The 11,058-nt window shown below is 42.2% G+C and overlaps 1 protein-coding gene across 2 annotated transcripts; it reads left to right on the top strand.

Annotated features, from left to right (window-relative positions):
* Window positions 1-81: 81 nt before the first annotated feature.
* On the top strand, window positions 82-9,232 carry casp9 (caspase 9, apoptosis-related cysteine peptidase). 2 transcript variants are annotated; one of them, XM_018760647.2, is made up of 12 exons: window positions 82-115; window positions 786-870; window positions 1,846-1,978; window positions 2,088-2,286; window positions 2,609-2,704; window positions 4,747-4,808; window positions 5,087-5,263; window positions 5,485-5,574; window positions 6,354-6,504; window positions 6,638-6,826; window positions 7,070-7,179; window positions 8,044-9,232. In XM_018760647.2, exons 3-12 carry the CDS (start codon window positions 1,847-1,849, stop codon window positions 8,158-8,160), a joined length of 1,323 nt encoding a protein of 440 aa, XP_018616163.2. In that variant the 5' UTR covers window positions 82-115; window positions 786-870; window position 1,846; the 3' UTR covers window positions 8,161-9,232. The 2 variants fall into 2 exon arrangements, with proteins under 2 accessions (XP_018616163.2, XP_018616164.2); XM_018760648.2 differs by lacking the exons at window positions 82-115; window positions 786-870 and adding an exon at window positions 1,157-1,187.
* Window positions 9,233-11,058: the final 1,826 nt, after the last annotated feature.

Raw genomic sequence — 11,058 nt, 5'->3', positions numbered from 1 at the left:
TTGGCGTTTACGTTCTTGCGTGTCCTCAACGTAGGAACCAGGAAGAGGAAGTACAGTCCAGCGGTACTAACAAACCGTCTACAGAACAGCAGAAACCCCGAGGATTGTTTTGACAGTAAGACTTGCTGTGCATTGTCTTCTTTACATTAATATTTTGTGTACGTGTTATTGGGAATATCCGTATGTGACGAACTGGTTCACAGAATTTGTTAAATGTATGTTTATATCTTCACTCACTAGTCAGTGTGTCTTACTCTCCGGAGTGGGACTGCTTTCAGTTTCAGTCTTCTGTCTTCTTTCCATACATACAGCTTACAGCTTTCCCAAGTGTGCTCAGATTTGTACACTCTGTACAGATATATATTTTTATATGTTGCATTTACGTGTAGTTATAACTTTGCATTTTTACATGGTCATTGATTAGCATTTTCCAAACTTAAGATGCCATGGGCATGTCCCCTCAGTAACAGTAGTAAAGGGAGAGAATTTGCCTCAGGTGGAGGAGTTTAGTATCTTGGGGTCTTATTTATGAGTGAAGGGAGAAGGGAGCGTGAGACCGGCTGCAGACTGGGAGCAGTGGCAGCAGTAATGTGGTCACTACCTAGACTGTAGTGGTTGAGGGGGAGCTGAGCCATAAGGTGAAGCTCTCTATTTACCGGTCGCTCTACGTCCCTACCCTCACCTATGGTCATGAACTCTGGGTAATGACCTGAAAGAATGAGATCACAGATACAAGCGCCTGAAATTAGTTTTCTCCGGGTGGTGGGACTCACTCTCCATGACAGGGTGAAGAGTTCAGCCATCCAGAAGGAACTCAAGAGTAGAGCCACTACTCCTTCGCATTGAGAGGAGCCAGTTGAGGTGGTTCTGGTAAGGATGTCACCTGGGCGCCTTTCTTTGCAGGTATACCAGGCACGGCCAACCGGGACGAGACCCCGAGGTCGGCCCAGGACCCGCTGGAGAGATTATAGCTCTCAGTTAGCCTGGGGAGCAGCTGGGGATCCCCCGGGTTGAGCTGGAGGAAGTTCCGAGGGACACCTGGGCTTCTCTGCTCTCACTGTTGCCACTGGGACCTTAGAAGGACAAGTGGGCAAGAAAAATGGATGGATGGATGGATAGATTTTCTCCAAAGTAACTTTCAATGAACTCTCTGAAGTGTTATCAGCCCACACACCATATTCACCAAGGTGACTTACACTGCTAGATACACTACTTACAATGGGTCACTCATCCATACACCAGTGAAACACACTCTCTCTGTCACTCACACAGATATACACTACACACTATGGGTGATTTCTCAGTCAGCAGTCCACCTAAACAGCGTGTCTTTGGACTGTCGGAGGGAACTGGATCACCCGGAAGGAACCCACACTGACATAAAAACTCAGACTGAGTGGGGATCGAACCCACGTCCTCTCACAACACCCAGGCGCTGTGAGACAGCAGCACTATTGGGTGGGGTTATAAATGACATTTTTTCATTTAGCTGATCTTTTTATATAAAAAAGACTTATGATGTTAATCTACCTACAGTTCTTTACGCATTTATACAGCTGGGTAATTTTAGGGTAAGTACCTTACTCAAGGGTATTACAGCTGGAGGTGGATTCAAACCTCTGACTTTTAGGTCCAAAAGCAGCAGCTCTGGCCACTATGCTACCACGTGTCCCTGAGTCAATGCTGCACTTTCAAAAATGAAGTGTGTTTAAACGCTGAAAAGTCCTCTGTCTGTTGTGTTAAATACATATTAAACGTTTTCTAGAAAAGTATGTTTCCACTGTGAAGGACTTTTTTTTTTAATAGTAAAGCTCATGAGCCCAAATTTGTCACTTTCTCTCCTAGAATGGAGGACAGAGACAGGAAAATTCTCCGTGTGAACAGGTCCAATCTTGTCACCGAACTGAAGCCATCAGAACTCTATGATGGACTGTTGTCCAGAGGGGTGTTCACGCAGGACATGATAGATGAAATACAGGTGGGATGCAATAGGGTACCTGTGAAAGCAACTGTGTTGAGCATTTGTTGAGATGGGGTAACACTGATGCGTTTAAGTTTATTTCTCCATTTCTCTGTTGTTTTTCCAGAGCGCAGGCACCCGACGGGACCAAGCCAGTCAACTGGTTCGGGATCTGGAGACCCGTGGGAAATGTGCCTTCCAAGCATTCCTAGAATGCCTTCATGAGGCCGGGCAAGACCATTTGGCCAACCTCCTGCATGGTGGCGAGACCCAGCCACAACCCCTCTCTAATCCTGCTCAGCCTGTCATTTTACCCCTACCAGTTGGTGAGTGCAGACCTGGGTGGGCTTTCCTTTATATCTGTTTTATTTTTTCACTAATCGTAAATACCTCCACACTGGTGATTAAAATTTTCAAGTAAATTGATATACCTGAAACTACAGGTTTGTCATGTCCGAAAGAATGGAGTGTGTCTTTATTTCATTATTTCATTCTGTGTGCTCTAATCAATGATGAACACTTGGCCAACTCCATGTCACCATGTTGTATTCACTAGATATATTCAAAAGCTGCCTGTCCTATCTCTGATTACATTACATGTGAGAAATGTAGACAGCTGTAATGTTGCCTGTGATCTTTGTTTCACAGACATACCCAAGGAAATTAAGTATGACAGGGGTGACGGTCCTCCTAGACAAGAAGCACCGCAGTATCCTGACAAGTTAAATCCCATACTTGACCAGGGTAAGTGACCACTCATTACACCGTTCATATCCAAGCCTGCTGCTTGCCTACATAGTAGAGGATGAAATCTTCTAACATGTAATTGGTGTGCATATTATTATTGTTGTTGTTGTTGTTATTACATATTACATTGTTATTACACTTGGATTTCACAGCTTTTCAACTGGTATTAAAACTATACCTGCTCAGTAGTCCTCTTGGGAGAAGCCATTGCTGATGGTCTTGGGTAGAACATAAATTCCAGTTTAACTCAAGGTAGGCTTACGGGCAGCAGTTAAGGCCAGTCCAACAGAAAATCTATTATTTATCACTGATAACAGTGCAGAGGACTCTGCATACAATGCGTGCTGTACATATCACTGCTTGCCTTTGTAGAATAGAGAGGGTGATGTTGGGTGAGAGCTTTTCACTGTATCGCTTGATTGATTTAATGATTATTCTAATAGTATCGATGATGACGGGGTTACTTTGGCATCTGTATTCCAGAGTCTTTTAATCCTATTCTGAAACCGATGGCAGTGCTTTAATTTATGCTGTTCTCTTGGACCAGAGTTATAGTTCACCAAGATATCTATTAGATGAGTTTTATTGGTGAGCTGTTTTGTAAACATGATGTCTGGTTGGTTGGCATTGACTGTGACATTGGTTTGTAGAGGACGCTCCCAGAGAATCTTAGATATACTATTCTGCAGAATTTTATTCTCTTCCAAACTCCATATCCCCCTTAGCTGGGCACTTGGAGATTATTATCATTAGCTACAGGCCAATGGATGTATTTCATCAAGTTGTTGTGATGCAGTAGGTAGGATGTACTTTTCACAAGCACTGACTATATGCCTGAGGGTCCCACACTCAGATGTGGGAATGATTATGGTTGTTGTTAACCACTGTTTTTCCAATGTGGTTCACAATGCTAAATACACTATATGAATCTACCTACAGTCATTGACCCATATATACAACAGAGCAATGTAACATATTCACTTACACTTACGTACACACATTACAGGCAGTTTAGAGTCACCAATTTTCCTGAAATGCATGTCTTTGGACTGTGGGAGGAAACCAGAACTCATGGAGTAAGCCCATGCAAATGCTGGGAGAACATTCAAACGTCATACAGAATGAGGCAAATTCAGAGCTAAGGAGTTGAGAGGCACCAGTGCAACACTCTGTGCCACCATGCCACCCGCATAAATTTATCAGCAGTGTAAGAACACCTCTGTCTAGCCCAAAATTTCTACATGACCTTTAGGAGTCATTACAATAATTTTATGGGGAACAGGCTTTGATGGCAGCAGGTTGTGTTAGTTTCAGTGTTTTTCTTAGGTGTACTGCAAGTAGGATTTGTCATGTAATAGATGTTTAGAAACATAACAGGCTTCATAAATTATGAGGAATTTATTTTTAAAAGTTTTTACCATATACAGGCTTCCCCGGTATAGCAAGGGCTTCTGTTACAAACAAATATAATTTGAACCCCTAAAATTCACATAATGAGCTGACAGCTCACGCTTTCAAGAAACGCCTTACTAAACCAGAAATAGCAGTCCAACGTACAAGCCTTGGTGACACTGAAGACCAAACAAGGCAAGCAGAACTCCCCTTTATGGAGTCTGGCTTCACCTCTACATTTACATTTATTCATTTAGCTAATGCTTTTCTCCAAAGCAACTTACAGTGTTAATATACCTACAACTACTTACCAATTTGTACAGCTGGGTAATTTTACAGAAGCAGTTTAGGGTACTACAGCTGGAGGTGAGATTCAAACCTGGGACCTTTCAGTTAAATTTTCTGGACTTAATTTTGATTGAGATAAGACAAAAATTGCATGTTTGTTTAAAAATGGATGACCTCTTGTCACTCAGCAACACATTAGTTTTCTTATTAAAAGTACTAGTAAATCTACTATTATGAATTCTCATGAGCAAATTTCATAACAAATTGCACTCATTTTACAAAGGACGTCTTTACTTGGCCTTCAGGAACTGTTATAATACATCATGTTTCACATATTTCATTATTTTGTTTTGTTTCAGGTGCTGATAAGGACATTTTAAACCCAAGGCCAGTGATGAGACCAAGACATGACAGTCTTCAGGTAACTGACCAAGGTCACTGTACATTAATTTTCATATAGTTTTACTCATATTCTGCAAAAGCTGCACAAACCCAGGGATGATTTTTCAGGAATCGTCACAATTAGTATTTTTCTGAATTAAATAATTTTAAAATTAGAAAATTGCAATCTATTAAACTATTCTCAGATGAAGCAATTATTACCTCTGCTGTTTAGCAATATCGAATCCATGCAGTACTCGTGAAAACTTGTGTGCTTTAAATGTGTTACACTAGCGTGACCATTTGACGACTTTTCAGAGCTACAAGATGGATGCCAATCCATGTGGATTCTGCCTGATCATAAACAACGTGGACTTTCACCCTCATTCTCTGCTGGAAAACCGCAAGGGGTCTGACATAGATTGCAATAAGCTAGAGAGGCGGTTCAAGTCCTTGAATTTTATTGTTATTGTCAAGAAAAACCTGAAGCAAAAGGTAAATCGAGCACTTAAAAACATGTAGGTTTTGTTTTTCTTGGATGATTTCTTAGAGAAATGTTGTGATCTAATCTTTTCCTAGTGAAATTCTATCTGAAGCAAAGGGCTTAGTGCCAAACAGGGTTTTCTGGGTTGTGTATAAAAATGCTTCATTGGGAGAAATTATTAAAAGAAAAAACTAATTATGCATTTTATTAAGGTGTTCCCCTCTCCCCCCAGCAAATAAAGCATGAGCTGTCAGCCCTGTCAAAGAAAGATCATACACCATATGACTGTTGTGTAGTGGTCATCCTTTCTCATGGTACTGAGGTGAGATCACGGCTGCTCCAGGACACACCAATTGCAATGTCTCCCTAAATATCCCATGCTACCGATTTCTGTAAATACTGTTTTACACAGATTTACTCGCAGCTTTGACATGCATGTGATATACATTCTTTGGCCACTTTATTAGGTACAGCTGGATGGTATAGCCTGGTGGTGGGGGCGTAATGTTGTGGGGAATTTTTTCTTGGCACACATTAGTTTTTAGGACCAACTAACCATCATTTGAACTCCACAACGTACCAAAGCATTGTTGCTGTCAGTTTAGGCCAGTTTAGGCTTTCTCAAACTGATACTTCCAGCAAGATATTGTACCATGTCACAGTGCATACGTCATCTCAGAATACTTCTACAAATGTGACAGTGCCTTTACTTTACTCCAGTGCCCTGCACAGTCACCTCTAAAACCAATAGACCATCTTTGGGATGAGGTGTAATGCCAAATTAGCAGAATGAATGGGCCACTAAAAAATACTAAAAGATCTTTTGAAGCTTTCTGAAGCTGTCAAGCCAGCATAGGCCAGGAACCCTGTGGAGTGTTTCCAGCACCTTGTTGCTGAATTCATGTTTTCTGGAGGCAAAAAATGGTCCCATGTGGTACTAGCTGTGTATCTAATAAAGTGACCATTAAGTGTGTTCATATTTTTAATTATAGCTGTCAACCAGAATCTAATTTCCAACAAGAGTGTTAGATATTTGTTTTTTTGTTAATTTATTTTTTCTCGATTACTCCTTCAGTCCACTAAGTGTTTGTCTGTCTACAGGCGAGCAACAGCCGTTTCCCTGGTGCAGTGTATGGCGTAGACGGGGGACCCGCGGTTTCTGTGGAGCTCATCACCAACTACTTCAATGGCCAGCACTGCCCCTCGTTACAGGGCAAACCCAAGCTCTTCTTCATCCAGGCCTGCGGTGGAGGTACATCAGTCCTGCTCAGCTACTGGATAAAATTCACCCTATGTACCTGAAATATTACACAACTGTCCATTTGTCCATGAAATCTGAAGCTGTATCATTGAGATTTGCATTGAGAAAACCTGTGATCCTCCAGGTGAAAAGGACACAGGGTTCGAAGTGTCCCCCACTGAGATGAGGCCATCCATCGAAGGTGCTGGAGACCAAACAGATGCCATTCCTACGTCATCAAGCAGCGATTCGCTCAGCACATCAGATGAGATCGATGCCCGTGTGACATTGCCCACGCCAAGTGACATCTTGGTTTCCTACTCCACATTTCCAGGTGCCTTAGTGGTTCTTTGTGTGTACAGTAACATTATGGCAGCACTGCCTCTGATACAGTGTCAATTCCTACCTGGATGATGGGAGATGTTTCATATTTGGCCTTTACCTATGTCTTCAGTTGCTTTTTAGTGTGGTTTTTGGACTTCGGGTTTGGACTATCTGCACAATTTCAGATCTCTGAAAGCATGAATGCAGGTACATATGTGGATGGTTATGAACCTAGGAGCCTGTGTTATTTTAGGGTACGTGTCATGGAGAGGCACACAGACTGGCTCATGGTACATTGAAATCCTGGATCGGGTCCTGGAGGAAAATGCTGCCACAGTTGACCTAGTCAACATGCTAATGATGGTGGGTGTCTTTCTGTAACCAATATGTGGTATAATGGTTAGAGTAATTGAATTCCCCCTCTGTTGTACTTACCCTGAACTGATACGTAAAAATGACCCTGCTGTATAAGTGGGTCCTTCAGTATACGTAGCTTATTATACAAACCTGACATTGTAAATTGTTTTGGAGAAATGTGTCAGCTAAATAATAATAATTATTATTACTGTATTATTATTTTTATTATTATTATTATTATTAATAATAATAATAATAATAATAATAATAATAATAATAATAATAATTTCAATACAGTGGACATACTAAAGGACAGTATGTATTGTTGTGGTTAAAGATACTAATTTGTATCCTAGAGGGTTTCAGTGAAGAGGGGCCATGCTTCAGTAGTGCTGATAAATGTACTAACCCGGAACCGCTGGTGTAAAAACAAAAAGCTGACTAAGTGGGTAAAATTGTAATAGACCTCCGGTAAAATAGTTCAAATAAGTAATATGCCTATTTGACAGCTACAGATAATATTCTAGTAGCAGGAACACTCTAGAAAGCTCAAAGGTCAAAATATTACCATTAGTCATGTCGTGTTTGCCCAGTTCCCCAGACTTGGCTAACACTGTGTGTCCTTCCCTCACAACACTTTGTTTACAAATATCAGTAAAGATAAACATGTTTCACTGTATGGGAACAATACACATAAACGACAGCTGACCACCCGGGCTTTGATCTCCAGGCAGTACAAATCATGCAGCCAATAAACTCAGTTGTCGTTTCCAACTGCAGCATGCTGCCCCACTGAACAGCTCAGTTTTACAGTAGCCGTTCTCTGCACAATTCAGCTCATTTCCCTCCTTGTGTTGTTTGCATGTCCAGGTCAACGACAAAGTCTCCCAGAATTCCGCCTTGGGCCTCTACAAACAGATGCCCGGATCCTTCAATTTCCTGCGTATGCTCCTCTACTTCCGAGTTTTGCCGCAGTGCCACAGCTAGGCTCAGCTCTCCTCTAGGTACAGTCCTCAGGACCTTGGTCACTTTGCGTTTGTCACGTTTCTCTATAGACGGTTGTTCTACAGCTTGAAATGCACACTACCTAGTGTAACATTTTGACAGTTGTTTTGGAATTTGTTTTTCCTTGTGATGTTTCCCACATCGAGAGAGTATTCTGAAGCTGTAGAAAACTGGAGTGGCAATGGACTACCTGAGGAAATCACCATGTGATCTGTGGCAGGGAGTTGGGAACATCATGAAATAAACTGGCCCATGTTCCCTCGAGTGGGCTGTGTTGCTGGGTAGCTCGTCCTCTAAATGTTACACCAAATAAATACTGTTCATGGAATATCTATAGTACTGAAAACATAACAAAAATGTTTTCCCCCAAAATACTCTGAACTGCAGTGAAATACGGTAGTCATTGTTGATGTATTAGTTGTCAAAAGGTATATATTTATTTAAAAAGTAAGTAATTAGTAATTGCAGCAGCTCCAGTCATAATTATTAATCGTTTGCCAAATATGTAACCAAAGGACTGATTAAGTTGGATAGTTCATGACTAATTTACATTTACTGAAGTTATGGGGGGGTCTTCAAATCAGTGGAGAGTATCTGACAGGGGTAAACCCACCTATCGCAATGGTCTCAGAGTAAAAATAATCCACGTTTACGCAGCCGAGTCCTCGGCTCACCCTTTTGGTTCAGCACGGTATGAATAGTAACTCATTTTTTCAACAACGCAGTCACAGCAATTGAAGAGCTCATCAGAAACCATGTACAGCTGGTCTTCGACCAGGTACCAACACAGCTCCTGAGATGTGAGTGCTACCTGTGTATCATTGAGAGAACAATCTAAATGTGATTTAAATGTGTGTGCAGGTGTCATAATTGTTTACCACACTGTTGGTCATTGTATAATAGAAACAATGCAGGGAAGCTGGAGGTAAAGCACTGAACTTTTATTACTTCGTAATTTGTATTGTTCTCTGCCTTAAATGACCTGATCTGTCCATTTAGGTGGAAAGAGATCAGTGGTGAATGCAATTTTTCACTGTTGTGGAAATAAAAATGGTTGCCAAAGAATGTCTTCTCGTCTGCAGTTCCTACCTGTGGTGGTGACTCACACCTCTATATCCCAAGATGCCTTCCGTTCCCTTGTTTGAACCCGTGTGTGTGCATATCCCCCGGCCCACGTTGTAAACCCCAGGGTTTCAGAGCGAGACCTGTGGCTGAGTGTTGGCACCCAAGGGAAAGGCACCAGGCTTCCCATTTAGACTTGGACTCAGAAATGTTTGTGTACAAATGCTGGAAAGCAGATGTTCTTTTCCCACATTCTTCATTCTGTTAACATGTCTGATCAAGAGATCAGCTGAAATGTCTTCCCATGTCTCCTGTAGCAGTTCCCAGAGACACAGCTCACTTGTGGGCTGGTTTGCTTTCACTCTTCTGTCCAGTTTGTCCAGTTAAAGTATTGCCCAGGTTGCCCACACTTTCACATGTGCTGTATGTAATGGGCATGCAAACCACAAGGAACCTCTTCTAATATGTAAGCCTGTTTCTCTTCAAAGGGCACCTGCTGAACTTTCTTCTGAAGAGTCAAAAATTCTCTCATCAGAAATTATTCATGGAAGATTTTTGTTACCATGTTCCCTTTTTGTGTATTAGTAAAGCATATTTTAGCTTAACACTCAAAGTGAGACAGGGTTGCTGCTCCTCTTTAAAACTGTACTGCCCAGCAGGTGGCAACACTGAGTGAAAAAGATTGAAAAGCCACTTGTATTATGAGCCCTTTCTGCTTATTCAGTGCAAAACAGTAGAGAGCATAAGCTAAATGTGAAAACCTGTTTCCACTTGTGACCTATGCTTGAGCAAATGCTACTCTGGAAACAAATATCCCACTTTTGGCTCCTGTCAGGAGCTTCATTTCAGCCTCTAAAAAATGTTTTCTGTGAAGAAAGCTCACTTGATGAGGGTGACCAACCACTGGGCCTGCCCTCCAATTTGGACATGCATTGCCTCACGTCCAGCTGTGCACATGGACAATAACAAAAAGAAAGTCGCTGTTGATCAAGTTAATAAATAATCAGGATGGAAAAGGCTTTAGCATGTTGCTCTTCAGCCTACCTCGACTGATAACTGCGTCGGTGTTGGTGCTTTACTGCACCTCCGCAGAGCTTTGCAGTGAGCCACTGAGCATTCCACGGCCCACACCCCCGGTGGGTGCTGACACTCTCTATTAAAAGGCATCACAATGGGGTAAAGTCCCTCATCCGCACTGCTGTCGTCTCAGTGGTGGGCCAGCACAAAGGAGACCCCAAGGGGTGTGTTTAATCTGAGCTGGAAGCCTGGGGCCAAGCCTGGCATTGGAGCAGGTAAGTGGAATGGAAAGGCATGACCCAACAAGGCAAGCGGAGGGCAATTGGGTCCCAGAGTCCTCAACCCCTTCTCCCAGAGCCAAAGCTTTCTCCCACTCTTTGCTCAGACTGTCCTCCCTGCTGCAGAAACGCTCTCATTACCCCTCCAGTCATCTTAATGTCGCTCTCCTGCGGGCAATAAAAAGCTACTTTTGCATATCTTTACCACTGTAATCTGAATGGTTGCTATACAGGCTTTTCGTTTTGAGTTCCAACCAAGGGCTCTGGACTCGGACATCCCATCTGCAGTCATGCTCCAAATTATTTCTGTACGCATAACAATGGTCTCATACTGATGCTAGCAGTAAAGAGCCCTGACATATTTGCTTGGGGTTATATTTGTAAAATTGTTATGGACTGGGAAAGCCAAAGCGTCATGGCTGAAATAATTAATGAGAAATCAGTGAAAATAGCTGGATCTTATTTAGTTCTCAAAAGACTCGTCTGAACCCCTCCGAGTTAATGGGGAGGAGGAATGGGGCCT

Source organism: Scleropages formosus, chromosome 19, assembly GCF_900964775.1.
Source record: "Scleropages formosus chromosome 19, fSclFor1.1, whole genome shotgun sequence".
Classification (NCBI taxonomy): Eukaryota; Metazoa; Chordata; class Actinopteri; order Osteoglossiformes; family Osteoglossidae; genus Scleropages; species Scleropages formosus.
The sequence above is the reverse complement of the archived record's forward strand: the minus strand, read 5'-3'. Positions and strand labels throughout refer to the sequence as shown.